General features: G+C 45.9%; 1 protein-coding gene across 2 annotated transcripts in view; it reads right to left on the reverse strand.

Annotated features, from left to right (window-relative positions):
• Positions 1-1352: 1352 nt before the first annotated feature.
• The window catches only part of LOC121446046 (CGRP receptor component), a 40059-nt gene continuing 23159 nt past the window's right edge, over positions 1353-18252 (reverse strand). Inside the window, exons 5-7 of one of the 2 annotated variants that reach the window (XM_041648374.1) lie at positions 15920-15977; positions 8735-8752; positions 1353-6159 (exon numbers count right to left, since the gene is read on the reverse strand). In XM_041648374.1, coding sequence (XP_041504308.1) covers positions 6010-6159; positions 8735-8752; positions 15920-15977 — 226 coding nt within the window. In that variant the 3' untranslated portion in view covers positions 1353-6009. The remainder of the gene's footprint in view (positions 6160-8734; positions 8753-15919; positions 15978-18252) is intronic. The other variant, XM_041648373.1, reaches the window with a different exon arrangement.

Below are 18252 nucleotides of genomic sequence, written 5' to 3' on the forward strand. Positions count from 1 at the left end.
TACTATACATGTGCACATTTCAGGATCTGGAAAGCTGAGGCACGATTACAAGCTTGAAGCCAACCTGGACTAAATTGTGAGACTCTGGCTCAGTGAACAAAACGAAAACACTAAATGTGTAAGGGAGCTGGAGAGATGGCCCAGCACTTAAGAGCATGTGAGTTTGGCTCCCAGCAACTATGCCAGGTGGCTCAATACCACCAACTCTAGCTTAAAGGGATCCAATGCCCTCTTCCTCCAATGCCCTCTTCTGGCCTCCACGAACACTGCAATTATGTGCACACAGGCATACACACAAATAAAAATGAATCTTAAGCAGAAAAAAGCCATATTATATCTTTTTTTTTTTTTTTTTTTTTTTTTTTTTTGGTTTTTCGAGACAGGGTTTCTCTGTGGTTTTGGAGCCTGTCCTGGAACTAGCTCTGTAGACCAGGCTGGTCTCGAACTCACAGAGATCCGCCTGCCTCTGCCTCCCGAGTGCTGGGATTACAGGCGTGCGCCACCACCGCCCGGTGATATTATATCTTTTACCAGCGATGATGTCAAGACCCTGACCTTGACCTTTAGCACCATTCATTACTAATAGAAATTAAAACTGCTTCACTGGGCAGTGGTGGCGCATGCCTTTAAACACAGCACTAGGGAGGCAGAGGTAGGTGAGCTCTGTGAGTTCAAGGCCAGCCTGGTCTATAAGAGCAAGTTCCAGGAGAGCTAGAGCTGGCTGTTACACGGAGAAACCCAGTCTAGAAAAACCAAAACAACAACAAAAGAATTAGAAATTAAACTGTTACTTTGAACTACTTTAAAGAAGTAATTTAATCCATAGCTGGCAAGATACACATCTGGTTCGATCAAAGAGACTTTTAAAAGGACGGGGTTATGACACAAGGACCCAGGAGATATCTTAAAGTGGTTTCTACTAACAAATCTGAGGCAATTTGAACACCAAGATAATTTAAGAGAATTTTTTTAAGCTAGAGTCTTGTGTAGACCAGACTAGTTTCAAACACACAGTTCAGCTAAGGATGACCTTCTGAACATCAAATGCACACCATGGCATCCCCCACACACATAATAAATAAATGTAATTTACAAAAAACAAAAGCTAAGAAAGCCAGATGTGGTGGCATGCATTTGCAATGCCAGAACTCCAGCGGCACTGGCTAGTAGACTGAGTGCTGAGCTCTGGGCCAGTGTGACACAGACAAAAAACAAGGTGAATGGTCCCCGAGGAACAGCGCCTAAGGCTGTCCTCTGGCTTCCACATACACACACATACAAGTGCACACTCTCACAAGCGCTGTGCACACACACACACTAATTCAAGTAAATAAAATGTACATTTATTTTTACATCACCTGCTTTTATTCTTTATCACATTTTATAAATTTGTTTGCACATATTTTGAAAGGTAAACAAAAAGTCCTAACACGGAAAGTGTCTGGAGTGAGGCTCTTGAAGAACGCAGTGTTCTTCCAGAGCGGTGAGTATCAACAGAGAAGCCACAGTTGAGCTGCAGCAGCAAGCACCCCCAACTGAGGAGACTTCAGAGAAGCTGGACCCTCATGTAGTTAGGTAAGTCTGGCCTGAGGGGTCTGTTGGATGTGCCTCACCACAGCTGGAGAGCTGAACACTATGATGCCTGAGACACCCCTATCTGATGCTCCCCCCAGCCTGGTACACCCCTAGTTGAGGCTCCTCAGCCTCGTCCACTCTGGGCCATCATCCCTCCTAGTCTTGAGCACTTTCAGCGCTGAACCAACCAATCCAGCAGGACTAGGCCACCATCCACCCTGAGAACAGCCCAGCAGCTCTGGGGATCTGCAGACACATGCCAGCTTCTCCTATCCCAGCCCTTGAGATCGACTGCAGCTCCCTCTTGTGACCTTGCTCACTGCTGCTGCTGACTTCCACCATGCCAGTTCAGCCTTGGGCTTTCCTTCAGCAGCTCTGGCATCGTGTGCCTTGCCCTGGCCCTGACTCCCTGGCTCCCCTATGACTCAGCATTGGCTCCTTGCCCCAGAACCCCACCCTGCCAATGCATGCTCTGGTCCTCCTCTCTGAGGCTCTCACTGGGAAAGAACTGGAATATTTAACCCCAAATCTCCCAGGTTTCCAGGCCCCTCCAGCCTGCCCTGCAAAAGGACAACTTGGAGCTTCTAATTCTGTGAACACAATTTCTGACCCAAATATGAGACAGGACACCAAAGACATGTAGGTGAATAATGAGGCTTTAAGCAGGAATAGCTGCTGCTCTAGCCAGGAACTGACTACAGAATAAGGAACGTAACTACCCAGCCCCAAGATTGCCTGCTCTACCCTGGTGCTGGTTAGTTTTATGTCAACTCATTACAAGTAGAAGAAGGAACTTCAGCTGAGAAAAAAACCTCCATAAAGTTGGTCTGTATGAAAATACAGTGCATTTTCTTAATTACTAATTGACGTGGGAGGACACAGCCCCTTTTTGAGTGGCGCCATCTCTGGGCTGGGGGTCCTGGGTAATATAGATACAGATAGATATGCAGGCTGAGCAAACCAGGAGGGACAACCGGTAAGCAGTGTTCCTCCATGATTCAGTTCCTGCCTGACTTCAGTAGTGATGGTCTGGAAGTATAAGTTGCTTTTGGTCAAGGTACTGGTCACAGCAATAGAAACTAGCTGGGCATTGGTGGTGCACACCTTTAATCCCACCTTGGGAGGCAGAGGCAAGCAAATCTCTGTAGTTTGAGGCCAGCTTGGTCTACATAAAAAGTTCCAGGACAGTCAGGGCTACAAAGAGAAACCCCTATCCCCAAAAACAACAAACACATCCTAATTAAAACAACCCCTTTTATTTGCTCAGAAATATTCAGGAACCCAAGGAAGAAAGATCAGTAAAAGGATTGCTCAACCAAGGATGGTGATGCAGCCCTAGAGTAGCGACTTGCTGGAGCCGGAGGATTAGGAGCTGTGTGCTTAGCCTGTCTGGAAAAGAGAGAGGGCAAGGGATGGAGTTCAGCAGTACAACTAGCCTAGACTCCATCAGGGAAGGACTGGAGAGAGTCACTCAGTGGGAGAGTGTTTGCTTAGAATCCTCCAGTGGGGAGCCAAAACTGTGGCTTAGCAGGAGAGCTTTATCTAGGATTGCCCATTGTTTCTGGGAGCATGATTCAGTAGCACGTCGGGCATGGATGAGACCCGAGGTTCAACTCCCAGTTAATAAATACACATTTAAAAAAGAGAACCAGGCTTGATTAGGAGGCCTGATGATCCAGTCTGTGGAGTCTATGTCTGGAGCAGATAGTCCTGGAGTGTGTACCCCACTTTTGCTGCTTAATGGCTCTGATTCCTCAGGCCAATGCTTCTTTCTGCTGGCAGCTTCAGGGTCTCTATCTGTGACACAGGAACAACTTCCATACTAGAGACTTTTTTGTAAGCAAAGCCTGACAACAGCAATTTAAGGGAGTTTGTCTATTTCAGCTCATGGTTTCAGAGGTGTCAGTGTGTGGTTACCAGGTGGGTTGTGTTCCTGGGCCTACAGTGAGGGAGAGCATCATGGTGGTGGGAGCACAGGCAGCAAACAGAAAGCAAAGAGGAGAGAAATGGCAGGAAGAGGACAAGTCACTACAGTCACCAAGGCATGTTCCTTCTCACCTACCTCCTCCAACCAGATAGGAATTTCTACCTGCCTCAACAATCCATTCTAATCCCTTAAGCGACTGGGCCTAGCTCAGTCTTCATGATCTATCTCTGGAAACACTCTCACAGACACACCCAGAGGTGTGCTATTCCCTCTCTCAGAGGTAGACCTACTTGATTCTGAGGCCAACCAGAGCAACATAATGACACCCTGTCTCAAAAAACAAAACAAAGCGAGGAGGTGATGGTACATGCTTTTAATCCGATCAGCACTCAGGAGCCAGGGGTAGGTAGATCTCTGAGTTCGAGGCTAGCCTGGTCTACAAGAGCTAGTTCCGGGACCGCCAGGGCTACACAGAGAAACTCTGTCTTGAAAAAGTAGAAGAAAAAAAGTTTCGAAAAAACCAAACCAAAATAACAATAGCAAGCAGAAGTCTTCAGAAGGCTGGCAAACCTGGTCCTGATGTTCCTCGGCGGGCAACTGAGGACACAGACAGTGACTCTGTGGCCGAAAACAACTAAAGACCCAGAAATGAATTTATGGCAGAGAATGTATCTCTGTGGATAAGAAGGTGTGTTTCTTCATCAAGGTTCATCATGGTTGTCACAGCAGATCAGCTGGCTGGAAGAAGGGTGAAGAGGAGGGCTGGAGATAGGAAGTTGTCCTCAGGGAGAGCCACTGCTTCTCCCCTCTGAAGGACAAATACACATGAAGACTCATCTCCAGACCCAGCAGTGAAGATACTCGGTAGAGAATCTTTGCCTCCTGGACTTCCTCCCAAGGACAAGAGTGATGACAGGAGTGAAGAGAATTGCGCTGATGTTCTTGTAGAACAACTACTTAGTACCTGCCGCAGGAACTGAGACAACGGGAGACTAAAGGTGGGAATGTTCAACTGTCCATCTGCAGCCTCCCTGAAGAAGAGCGGGCCAGCTAGTCACCACACAGGATTCATTTCTTAACCCGTACCTTGGGGAAAGATTGAAGGAGAAGATGAAAGAAGGTACTGAAACCTCTGAATCTGATGCTTCTGATGAAGAACCACTACCTCGCACTTCTGGCAGAACACCCTCAACTAACAGGATGAAGTTTCCAGTTAGTACCAGACTTTACGTCCTTCATAGGTCATCTCCAGTACAGAATGTCTTTAGCAAAAGGATCATACCATTGAGTTCTGAAGTCATGGCAATGTCCGATAATTTTTTTTGGGGGGGATCTATGGGACTCAAAAGAGATTACCTATCACTGCACATTATATTTGATAAACTATGGTGTCTGGAGAGAAAGAATCTCCCCATTACATAATAATGCCATTAAACTCCTATTAAATACGACCAAAAAAGGTCTCAAAAAACAAACTAACCTCCTCTCCCCTCAAAATACACACACACAGTATAGTGGCACACCATATGGTGTGCTTATTTATTTGTTTGTTTGTTTTTATGAGACAGGGTCTCACTGTGTAGCTCGGGCTGGCTGGAACTTGCTATGTGGACCAGGCTGGCCTCTGCCTTTCAAGCTGAGAGGCATACACTTTTAATCCCAGCGCTCAGGAGGCTGAGGCAAAAGAATCATCAAAAGTCTGATGACAGAGTGTGCTACAGACTGAGTTCAAGGTCAATTTGGGCTATAAGTGACTGAAAATAAACAAGTGCCTCTCATTTTTCATCAGGTGGGACCCTGTGCTACCCACGCACTCTGGCAATAACAGGGCCATACCCAGATGCCCTTTGACCATGAACCAGAACCATGAGACAAAATAAGTCTCTTTTCCTTGTCACTTACCAAAGCTGTAAGAATTGTTTTTAGCAATTAACAGAAAAAGGATTAATTTTTTTGTATGTATGTGGTATGCATGCATGTTAGATGTGTTCACATGTGATTTCCTTCCTATGCGGACCAGGCTGGACTCAAACTGGAGTTTGCTCTTAATCTCCTTTTCTAACGTCCTGTTTCTGCTAAGGACATTCCTCTAGAGTGAGCTAAGCTCCAGGTCATTTCCCCAGGAACAGCTGTGGAGGTCTCAAGCATGAGCCATTTCCACAGCTCCACTCTCAGCCAGCCGCTCCTGCCATAGCCTACAACACAGGCATCAAAGCGCTAAATAGCTTAGCACTGAGGTCAAGTGTGGCAGAGGCCACAGAAGTCTTTCTACCCAGAAAGCTGCACAGGCAAGTCCCGTCTTGAGCTCTCTGCCCTTCTCTGACCCCATGTTTCTTGATCTCAAGGCATAAAGATTTCTTTATATCTTATTTTTGCAATTTCTCCCAACCAACTCTGAGATCAGGCATATTGAGAGAGGGTAAAATCAAATAAACAATCCTCTGAACATCCAGGAAATGGCTGCTGGGGCTTTGAACTCCACGAACAACCTTGCCAGCTGTGCACATCTATGCTGGGTCTTCCTCTTCCATCGCCACATCATTGCTAGTGTTTTTACTCTGTTCATCCTCTGGTCCTGCAGGCAGAATGCTAGTGACAGTATGCAGAAGGGCTTCAATCTGCTCCTCCGTGAGCCGCTCTTCACTCTCTTCTACCATCTACAAGGGAAAGGAAGCCCGTCAGGGGTTAGAAGTAAGCCTCCCTTCATTGCCCACCTGAGCCATGCAGTCCACAGTGCCAGTCCAGAACCTGGACCTGAGCCAGCCAGGTCTTCATCTAGGATCCACAGTAGGATGACGCCAGCTCAAATCCAAGATCAAGCCAAAGCAAGCATGCAATGTGGGTCTGTGGAGCTGAGCATCTGTCTGTCTGTCTTTCTCTTCCTGCATGTTGCTCTTCCTTTTTTTGGTGACAAGGTAGCCCTGGCTGTCCTGAAACCCACTATGTAGACCAGGCTGGCCTCCAACACACAGAAATCTGCCTGTTTGTTTCGTGAGTACTGGAACTAAAGATGTGCATCACCACTATGTCCAGCTTGTTCTTCTTTAGATAAAGGGAAATTCTAACTATTCTGTTCCCTTTCATATCCACACACTAGTATGTCGGGTGTGCAAAGAAATTCACCTTTGGGGGGTGACAGGGCCCTAGATAAACTTTAGGATTTCACAACAAACTACCTCCATTGTAAGTGGTATGACCCAGTCATTCGATGCTGCTTCCCCTGTACCAGTTTCTATCCTCTAACAGTTCTCACGACCCCTGCTGCTCACCAGAGCTCTGCAGGGTCCTCATGATCTCTTCCAATACTCACTGCAATCCTAGCAAGAAGCAGGACTGGACTCCCAGCCTGGCATGCCCAGGTAGAAAGCCTCCAGCTAACACATACCACATTGTGGTTTGGCTCCTAAATGTCCCTCAAATGCTGTGCCTAGGAAGTTTGGTCCTCAGCCTATGACACTACTGGGAGACAGAAGAACCTTTAGTAGTGGGGAGTACAGGGAGGAAGTCAGGATATTGGGGGTGCTAGGACCCTAGACTTTCCTCAAGTTTATGGCTTGGTCACTGTCCAGGCCTAAGGCAACAGGGCCATCTGTAGTTGGACTGAATCTGAAACCATCAGACAAAATAAACCTTTCTTCTTTGTAAAGTGGTTATGTCAGGTATTTTATTAAAGCAAGAGAAACAAACGCAACCCACTAATCTCCAAAGAAGGCAGAAGAGGAGCCTGCCTGACAAGTAAGTAGAAAAAAAGAGAAGCTGAAGAGATGATGGCTCAGCAGTTAAGAGCACTGGCTGCTGGTGCAGAGGACCCATTTCGGGTACCAGCAGCCACACAGCAGCTCATAACCACCTGCAACTCCAGCCCCAAGGGCTCCGACACCCTCCTCTGGCCTTTGCAGGCACCCACGTGCACCCTCACACAGGCACAGGCACACACATAAACATAAATAAAAACTAATTTTTTAAGATTTTAAATTTATTTTTATTTTTTACACGTATGAGCATTTTGCATACATGTGTACCACGTGTGTGCCTGATGCCTGCTAAGACCAGAAGAGCACATCAGATCCCTTAAAACTGGAGTTAAAGATGGTTGTAAACCACAGAGGTGCTGGAACTGAACCTGGAGTTCAGAGTGCTCTTAACTCTCCATCCTCATAAAAATACAACTTTAAGCCAGGTGGTGGTGGCATATGCCTTTAATACCAGCACTTGGGAGGCAGAGGCAGGTGGATCTCTATTGAGTTTGAGGCTAGTCTGGTCTACAAGAGCTAGTTCCAGGACAGAAACCCTGTCTCGAAAAAACAAAAAAACAAAAAACCCAACAACTTTAAAAGCACTATGCAGGTATGCAAGACTGTGTTCACAAGGAGGCATGAGCATGTGACTGACACTGGATGAAGGTTTTTTTTTAACAACTACCCTCTGAGACCCAGCAACTGATATAAAAAGGTTATTTCAGAAAGAACCCTAGCAAATGTGCAGCGGGAAGTCAAATAAGGAAAGGTTCCATCCCGAAGAGAACGGCAGTCTGACTGCCTCCTCATGCAGACACAGTAGTGCTGATCTGAAGACCACATAAGACACACCCAAGAACACATCGCGGGTGCACAGAGCACTTTCCTTTCCGCAAAACCGTTTCTATAGCTAGAGAATAGTTTTGGGTGTTTCAAGTAGGGAGTGTCCTGACCATTTTCTAATGGTTCTTTTTTCCTTTATTTAGACAAGGTCTCGAGTACCCCAGACTGTTCTCCTGCTTGCCATGTAGTCAAGGATAACCTTGAATTTCTGATTTGGCAGCCACCGCCACCTAAGTGCTGAGATTATCAGGTGCATACAGCAAGCTGGGCTTGTGCAGTGCCAGCAAAGGAACACTTGTTCAATATCCTCAACCATCAGGGAAATCCAAATTAAAACTGCTTGAGATCTCACCTTAGATCAGTAAACGAACGACAGCAGATGCTGGCGAGGATACAGGAAAAGAGAAACACTCCTCCACTGCTGATGGGAGTGCAAAGTGGCACAGCCACTGCAGAAATCAGTGTGGAGGTTCCTCAAAAAGCTGAGAATCCATCTACCTCATGATCCAGCTACAGCACTCCTGGATATATACCTAAAGGACTCTACATCTTACTACAGAGATACTTGCTCATCCACGTTCATGAAGCCAGAAACCGGAAACAGCCTAGATGTCTACCAGGTGATGAAAAATGAAAATGTTGATACACTTACGCAATGGAATACTGAAATCTGCAGATAAATGGATGTAGCTAGAAATGATCATTCCAAGTAAGGCAACAGCAGATCCTGAAAGACAAACACTGAACGTTTCCTCTTATATGATCAGTTAGCTTTTAAGCTTTAGTATATGGGTTTCATTTAGAATGCCTAGAGGTTAGGTAGTTAGTAATTAACCCGCAGGAAGAAAGGGATCTTCCAAGGAAGGAGAAGGAGAATACGATGTTATAAAGGGATAAAGGGTCTGGTATGGTGGTGCACATTTAGAAGCAGAGTCAGGCAGATCTCTATGAGTTCAAGGCCAGCCTGGTCTATATAGTAAATTCCAGGACAGCCAGGGCTATGTAGAGAGATCCTATCTCAAAAAACAAAAACAATAATCCCAGCACTCGGGAGGCAGAGGCAGGCGGATCTCTGTGAGTTCGAGACCAGCCTGGTCTACAAGAGCTAGTGCCAGGACAGGCTCCAAAGCCACAGAGAAACCCTGTCTCGAAAAACCAAAAAAAAAAAAAAAAAGAGAGATAAAGGGGAAACTAGAATAGGAGAATAAAATGGGGATGAAAGAACAGGGTAAGGGAGGGAATGTGGGATGGGAAAATTAACACTAAAGGCCCTTTGAAAATCCATATGGAGCCAGGTAGTGGTGGCGCACGCCTTTAATCCCAGCAATCGGGAGGCAGAGGCAGGTGGATCTCTATGAGTTCGAAACTAGCCTGGCCTACAGAGCAAGTTCCAGGACAGGCTCCAAGGCACAAAGAAACCCTGTCTTGAAAAAAGAAAAACAAACAAACAAAAAAAACATGGAAACCTATTACTATAGAAGTTTGCTGAAATGTACACATATGTGGAAGAAATTCCCACCAAGACATCTTATGCTACCAAGTAACCACCCCCCCATTGCTAGGAATGGATTACAACTTGGTAAGTCATTGGTCAAAGGGATCCCAAAGAATTCCCCCCAAATCACAGGGTGCTGCCAAAGCTGTTGGTTATCCTCCACAACCTAAGAGTAAGGGCATGTATGAAGACACCACTTACTATGTCATCAAGGATGGAACAAGCCAGGCAGTGGTGGCGCACGCCTTTAATCCCAACACTCAGGAGGCAGAGTCAGGAGGATCTCTGTGAGTTGGAGGACAGCCTAGTCTACAAAAGCTAGTTCTAGGACAGGCTCCAAAACTACGGAGAAACCCTGTCTCGAAAAAAAGCAAAACAAAACAAAAACAAAAGAAACAAAAAACAGAGTTGTGCCCAATTAGAAGTTTCTCCCCTACTGGCACATGGATCTCTGTGAGCTCAAGGCCAGCATGGCCAATAAGAACTAGTTCCAGGATAGACTCCAAAGGTACAGAGAAACCCTGCCTTAAAAAAACCAAAAAAAAAAGTACTTAATTCCTACTTGGAATCTATGCTAAAAGTTAAATGCAATTTATTAATTTGTATTGCTGTGGGACAATGGTTCTACCCCGTAAAGATGTGTTTCTTGCGCTTGTTTAATAAACACTGATTGGCCAGTAGCCAGGCAGGAAGTATAGGCAGGGCAACGAGAATTATGGGAAGAGGAAAGTTTCAGTCTGCAGTCATTACCCAGCTATAGAGGAAGCAAGATGTGACTGCCTCGAGGAAAAAGGTACTTAGTACTAGAAGGTACTAAGCACATTATCAGAGAAGAGTAGTCTTCAATAATCACCTAGTTATGAATATGTCTGCAAGATGTACTGCTACCACAGTAGCTCAAATGTTACAGGAGTAACCAGCTGCCTTTTGATTGGATTTAAGACCCACTCCATGAGATGGAGCTCCTATATGGCACTGCTAAAGGGCTAAGAACCTGAGACTAGACAGGTCATGGGTCCTAAGGGAAATCTGCTACAGTTATTCTGCTAAAGGAATGTAGCAATAGAATAACTCTTAATGAGACACTGCTGTTCCCACGGATCAGCACATCACACACCCTCACCAGTGAAGCTTCCTGCGGCAGATGGGACCTAACATAGACCTACAACTGGACACTGCAGAGTGGGGGATTTTGGAACACTCAGCTCTAATGAGATCAACCCCCTGCTATCAAGGCTCAGAAATCTAAGCTGAAGAGGAGGTGGAAAGATTCCAAGAGCCAGAGGTGATGGATGATAACAAGGAGTCTTCAAGGCACAGCAAGGATGATCTACGTAAGAACTCAGATGGATTATGACAGACAAGTTTAGCCCATCACAGAGAAGGGGAGGTAGACACCAAGAGGCTATTTGCAACAGAAATCTGCAGGGAAAAGGAAAATCTGTTTTCTCCAATGGAGTAACACTGGGCATGCCAATCATACTCCAGGGCAAGACCCATGCCCAGGAGCAGGCTAACACAAAGCAGACTCCATGCTCTTTATGCCTTCTGTTTTAGTTTGTTTTATTAGGGATCTTTTGTTTGTTTATTTTGATTTTTGTGTGGTTGTTTTTTTTTCTCCTTTGAGAGAGATAGAACATGAAATTGGGAGGGTAAAGAAGTAGGAAGGATCTGAGAGGAGTCAGGGGAGAGGAAAGAATATAATCAAAATAGACTTTATGAAATGTTTTAAAATAATAAGAAAAACAAAAAAACCCCAATTCTTTAAAAATGCATTTTTAGACAGATATGTTGATGCATGTCTTTATTGCCAATATTTAGGAGGTAGGGACAGGAGGATCAGGAATTCAAGATCATCCCAAACTCAACTACATATTAAGTTTGAGGCCAACCCAGGCTACATGAGACCTTACCTCAAAAAAAAAAAAATTCACAAAATCAGATCAGACACAAAAAATTAAAGGCAGTAATCCAACACAGTATGCCCCCAAAGAAGAAAGGGAGCTGGAGTGAAACATCTGGTTTGATTATTTAGTGCAAAGGAAAGACTGTAAGCTGATGAAACACTGCCAAACCTGGCCAATTACCTGCCTGGCCAAAGCATCTGTGAAGAGCTCCACCATATGAGGAGCCGCACTGGAAACATACTGACTGTACTGAAGCATACTGACTTTGGGAGGCACGGCAGTGTGCAAGAGGCTCTGTCTGCAGCCCCAGGTCTTTAAGCTCAATCCTAACTCCTTCTGGAGCACCAGAGCCTCTCTCACTGATGCTGGGCAGCAGTATGGAGGCTCCTGCTATGGGGTGGGTGGAACCCTCTGAGGCCTTCCTTTTTACATAGAACCAGTGCTATTGCCCAGCATCACTGACTCTGGGTCTAGCAGCGGCAGTGCCAATCAGGGGTCACTAGGTATGACCTTAGCAAAAGGGCACCAGCTCTCCAAGCTGGAAACTTTACCAGAACTATACCCACAGGGTAACTGTAGTTGGGAAGGTGGTTTTAAACTTAAGATTCTGAGTTTTCAGGCACAGGAAGAAAACGAAAGCTTACCTACCCTCTTCTTGGACCACCAGAGAGGTCAGCAACTATATCCTGCCTCACCTTTCCTCCCCACAGGAGGACAGCCCAAATAAGAAACTCAAGGCTCAGCTGGGCGTTGGTGCAGTGGAGGCAGAGGCAGGCGAGTCACTGTGAGTTCAAGGCCAACCTGGTCTACAAACAAGAGCCAGTTCTAGGACAGGCTCCAAAGCTACAGAGAAACCCTGCCTTGAAAAACCAAAACAAGAAAAGAAAAGTAAAGCTTTAAAACTGCTTTCAGTGTTAAAGCACTTGATTTCTAATTGCTGCTGTTGGCCTGTTAGGCTTGGGTCAAGTGAGGAAAGCCGCGTGCTAGGACTGGCAACTTCCAGTGGGGAGTGGCCTCTTCTGGAGTATTTGGCTGCCTCCAGGGATTAGAGAGCTTTGTGTATGCAGAGATTTGTCATTCACCAAGAGCTGTCTGCCTGCTAGGGTTTTACATATTCATTTGCTTTTATATTGTGAACAATTTGGTATTGGGGAATATTGAAATGGAGCCTTGAGGTTTTTTTTGTTTGTTTTCATTTTTCCGGAAAGGGGTAGTGCTGGGATTAAAGGCGTGAGCCACCACCACTCAATTTACTTTTTCTAGTTTTGCAAGTTTTTCATCTTTGTAATGTGTTTGTGGGGTCTGATCCTCACCATCCACCTAGTCTGAGCTTGCTTATGCATGACGGGACAGTTGTCTGTTTCCAGGGATTCTCCTCTCTCTGCCACCCGTCTCCCTAAAGGAGCACTAGGATTACAGACGCTCACACTACACAAGCTTTATGTGAGTTTGGGTCCTCAAACTTGTGGGGGACAAGCACTGTACCCACTGAGCTATTTCTTCCACACCATCACCTTAGAATCAGGACCTTTCTGAGCATTAACAAGACACTTCCTTAGGGAAGACTAGACAAAACTGCTCTCCACCTAGGTAGAAATTTATACTTCTGACCTCAATTGACAGGTTGCATAAAATGAATAAATACAACAAAATCTTACCAAAAATACTGTATACAACTACTTTCAATCTATATGTTACAGTACATATAAATCAATCCTATGTTGAAACTTGGGTCTTAAATGATACATCCTGGTCCAATACTAAACAGAGTTGTTCATCTTGGAAAACTCAGCTGTAGCAACAGCCATGACTTGCAGCTATTTGGCCTCTCAACATCAGCTTCCTCTGACCAACTGAAAGTGATGCTGACAGTGAGCTGTAGGGCTGCTATGGGAATGTAAGCCAATGGGCCTTGATGGACACAGGCTGGAATGCTGTGCAGGACAAGGATCTGTGATGGAGCACAGCAGAGCAAGCTGGACTCTCACAGCAGGCCCACTTCCTCACAGAGCCTCTCAGTCAGTGGACAGCCACCAAAGGACTACAACAAACCCTAGCTGAGGCACTTCTTGCTCTCAACCGAACTCTAGCAAGCATGGGTGGTGCAGCCCCTTTCTGAGGCTGTCGTTACTCCAGGAAAACCAAGTCCTTTGCTTTCTGACCTCTGAGAAACCCTCATTCCTCATGCTCTCTGGCAGTCAGGATGCTGCTCTATCTAAGCCCTGCTGCTCGCTATCTTTTGCACCAATTCTATGGTGGGAAAAAGATCTGATAAGAAAATGCTCTGCTGCAGGGAAAGAAGGGTCTGTAGAAAGAGACAGCCGAGGGAACACCACACTAACCATCTCACGAGCTGTAACGAGTGATTCTAGGCATCACCTTGACGGCACCTGGTCTACTGGTAAGGTTCTGGGTGCATCTGTGAGGTGTCTCTGGAAGCCTGTGTGAGCTAATCGACTTACTGGAAAGCGTCTACTGTTAATGCAGGTGAGCACCACTCAAGTGGCTGGGGTCAGGACAGCACCATTCTTACCCCAAGTGGGTCACTCGTGTCCTGGGCAACCTCAGTTCAGGCTCTTTGGCCTGAAGGCTGTAGAACATACAGCAGTCACCCTAAGCTCTCAAGCCCTATAGCCTCAGACTGTTTAAACTATCAGCTTCCTTGATTCTGAGAACTTCCCACCTGGACTGAGCCAATCTACTAGTACCTTGGGGTCTTCAGCCTGTAGATGGCTTTCTGGGAGGGGCCTCTGTGCTCCCATAACCTTGTGGTCTATTCCCCTAGTAAATCCCCTCATCTCTGTCTCTGGTGATACAGACCCCAACTGGCCACTCACTGTCCTCTGAAATAAAAAGGTGAGAATATCTGTCCTCCTCCAACACTAAAAGAACACGGACAAGGCCCTTGGAGCACGTCTAACATGTCAGAGCGCTCAGAATCAGCTCTTCCAACAAGCAAGTCCGGAGCCTTCCCCAGGCTAGGGATGGAGCCCTTCTAACCCTCCTCACGGCTCCTCTTCATCTGTCACTTGGCCACAAACAGCATGTGGTGCTGATTAAAGTTGGAGAAGAACCAACACGTGATCCTTAACCCAAGGGACAGGGATCGGTTTCTTCATCTTTCCCTCTCCTGCAAGCTGAATCTGTCTAACATCTAGAACAATGAGGACACACAGATGGGGACCTCTGTTTAGCATAAAGGCCAAGTCCCCCAGGAAGATCCCCAGAAGGGAAGGAATGTCTATAATTTAATTCTGGGTATGTTTGGAAGGACAGACACAACTCTAGGAAGACAATGAAGGCTTTAGTCAAAACTTAACTACTTTATAACCTTTGAAATGTTTTAGATAAATTGAGAGGCGCATAGAGGTTCTTGGTCATTGTTTTCCATACTTTGCAAATTTTACAAAGACCTGAATGCTTCTTCTGTACTTGTTTTTGTTTTTTATTATATGTACTTTTCAAGAACGGAGCATAATATGTGACCTGGGCTGGCCTCAAACTGTCACCCTCTATTCCTGCCCCCACAACAGTGGGCTCACAGGCATGCACCCCCAACCCCTGCTAAGAGCTGAATATTTCTAAGATAAACTTTGTCAACTATTTTACTGATTCTCAAAACCAAGTTTTCCTGGTAGTGACATGACCCGCTTAACCCTCACAGCTAACTGATGCTCTGCCGTGTACCAGAAGGCCCCTGCCGCATGACACCTGAAAGGAGCCTCTCGCTGGCCTGCACCTTCACTTCCTCCCCAGACACCCTGCTCTGTCTCTGTCCACCGTGGCTGAAGCCCTGCACTGTGACTGCATATTGGGCCTTACAAATTCCAAGGCTGCACCAGATACTTTTATGCAGGGAAATGAGACCGCGTTCATGGGTTTAGAAAGGGATCTGTAAGGCAGGTGTGTTCACACATGCTTGGAGAAGCAGAAAGAAGGATGAAAAACTGCAGGGGTGAGTTATGAAACGTGGACAGAAATTAATGTTATATGCTCGAGAGAGAGAGACTAAGCAGAGGTGGAAGCAACAGAAAGCGGGGACAACTGAGCATCAGCTAGAACAAGAACTGCTGAGAAGGCCCAGCAGGACAGGCGAGGAAGACAGCATGTGGGGAAGAAAGAAAGAAAGAGGTGGAAGCGTGGGGGAGGGGTGCACTTTGAGTCTAATGTTTTTATGCAACATCTGGTTGGCTGTAACTCCTACAGGCCAGCCATGGCCAGAAAGGCCTAGAACAGCAGAGGACACAGGGTTGCCAAACCCAAGGAAGGAACTGAACTTCCAGAGTCCCACTCTCCAAGCGGTGAGGCTCCGCTCGGTCTCTCCTTTCACTTACTGCACGGGAATGTGTGTGCAGTCCCTGGCTTGTTCACACTCAGCCTTTCTGCATCTCAGACCCACAAAACAACTCCTGGAGTCCAGCGACCCCCCACTCACCAGCTGGATCTCAACAGCGGTCATTGGCCTGTGGTTCAGCAGCTGAAGCTTCTCGGCTCTGTCAAAAGAAAAACATCAACTGCTTAAAACTCTCCTGCCCTGAAGGACCTTGGGTCTTGATCAAGTTCCTGTCAGGAAATAACTGGAGAATCCCTGCCAGGTGGCCCTGTAATAAGGAAGATTCAAAGAGGAGGGGACACTGGGCCTCTCCTCAGTGGTCCATGCGCCAGCATCCCACAGGGGACACAGGCACAGCGCTTCCTAAGGGAGCAACAGCAGAGGTGAGGGCTGAGGGATGACTCAGCTCACCTGCCTTCCTGTACCTCCTAACGACTGGAGCGCCATCCCTGGGCTCTTCAAGAAAAACCTGCCTGCCAAGGGTTGTCCTCTGATCTCCCCATCCTGCACAATGGCACATGCATGCCCATACTCAAGAAATAAGAACATCTAAAGCATGTTTAAAAAGATAACACTTGCCATTCACAGCGGCATAAACCTCTGATTCCAGCACTTGGGAGCTAGAGGCAGGCAGATCTCTGTGAGTTAGAGGCCAGCCTGTCTCAAGAATACACAACAACAGAACTCCCCATATTTGCTACACTAATTTTTATTTGGAAAATGAGAAAGTGTTTTTTTTTTGTTTGTTTGTTTGTTTTCTTTACTGCTTTACCATTTTTATTTATACTCTTTTTTAAATTTAACTTATTTTTTTAAAAAAGGAAACAAACTACCATCTTTTTTCATTTTACATAAGAAAGTGTTTTCTTGGTTCAATTTAAAGAAAACGAAGAAGATTCTCCTCATTGGTTAGTCACTGCTTAGAAATGGTTAAGAATCCAGTTCTGAGAGTAACGTTATATATTGCTCAGATTTGTTTTGTCTTAATTTCTTTTTAGAAGGATTATTTTTTAGACATGCATTTATTTATTTGTGTGTGTGTGTGTGTGTGTGAGAGAGAGAGAGAGAGAGAGAGAGAAATAGAGAGAGAATGTGTGAGATGCCACAGCACACACGTGGATGAGAGAGAGAACGTGTGTGAGATGCCACAGCACACACGTGGATGAGAGAGAGAAATAGAGAGAGAATGTGTGAGATGCCACAGCACACGTGTTGGTGTCAAAGGACAATTTGCAGTTGTTTCTCTTTCTCCCATGTGGATTCCAGGAGTCAAACTCAGACGTTCAGGCTTGGCAGCCAGTACCTTACTCACTGAGGCATCGCATTTTTATTTCTTAAGATAGGTTGGCCTTGAACTTGCTATCTAGCTGAGGATGACTTTGAACTCATGATTTTTCTGCCTCAATGTCTTAGATGCTAGGATGTGATGATAGATAGGGGTTGTCAACTTGACTGGATTTATCATCACCATGGAAACAACCTCTGGACATGCCTGTGAGATTGTTTCCGGATGGATCAACTAGGGTGGTGATGTGACTAATGTGACTGTCACCCACTAGGGCTGGGGTCCTACTGAACAAAAAGGAGAAAGGGGGCTGAGCAGCAGCATCCCTCTCCGAGTGCAGACTGAGGCTGCACTGTGACCAGCCGCCTCCCACTCCTGCTATGCTTTCCCCAGCATGATGGACCGGACCCTTTCTCCACAAGTGGCTTTGGTCAGGCATTTTGCACAGCAAAAAGTAATTAATACACAGTGTTACTGAGGTTTGAATTATCTTAGTAAATTAAAAGAAGCCAGGCATGATGGCTCAGGCCTGTTATCTCAGAACTGGGGAAGCTGAGATAGGATATCAAAGTTGAGCCAGCCTGGGCTAAGTAACAGTTGAAGATAGTAATTACCATATGACCTCAAACTTGGTATGAGGCCAAGGATACTTTAATACCTGATCTTCCTGCCTCCACCTCCCAACAGGATTATAGGTCACCATACCCAGTAGCAATTATCACAAGAGATACACAGCCCACAGTTGAAGAGGTTAAAAGGTGACAGGACTTCAAAGATTAATTTTACTTCATGTATGAGGATTTGTCTGCAAGAATATTATGTATACCACATATGGAGACCAAAGGAGGGCATCAAATCCCATGAACTGGAATTATAAACAGTTTTGAGCCTCCGTGTGAGTGTTGGGAACCAAACGCCAAGGGCAACAAGCGCTACTAACCATTGAGCCATCTCTCCAGCTCCAGTGACAAGACTTCAAGGGGAGAGGAATGACCCTACCTTCGCCATCCCCACACAAGTGGTAAGTTCTACATTTCTTCCTGGGTCTGACTCTAGAGTTTCACACTCATCCTTTAGGTCTGTCCGACACAAATGGAGTTTAAAGACACTCTGGATAAAGATGCAAAGCCAAAGCTGCCTACTGTTTGAG

The sequence above is a fragment of the Microtus oregoni genome, unplaced genomic scaffold (genome assembly GCF_018167655.1).
Source record: "Microtus oregoni isolate MIOR12 unplaced genomic scaffold, Mior012 000003F_ref0000135, whole genome shotgun sequence".
In the NCBI taxonomy this organism is placed as follows: domain Eukaryota; kingdom Metazoa; phylum Chordata; class Mammalia; order Rodentia; family Cricetidae; genus Microtus; species Microtus oregoni.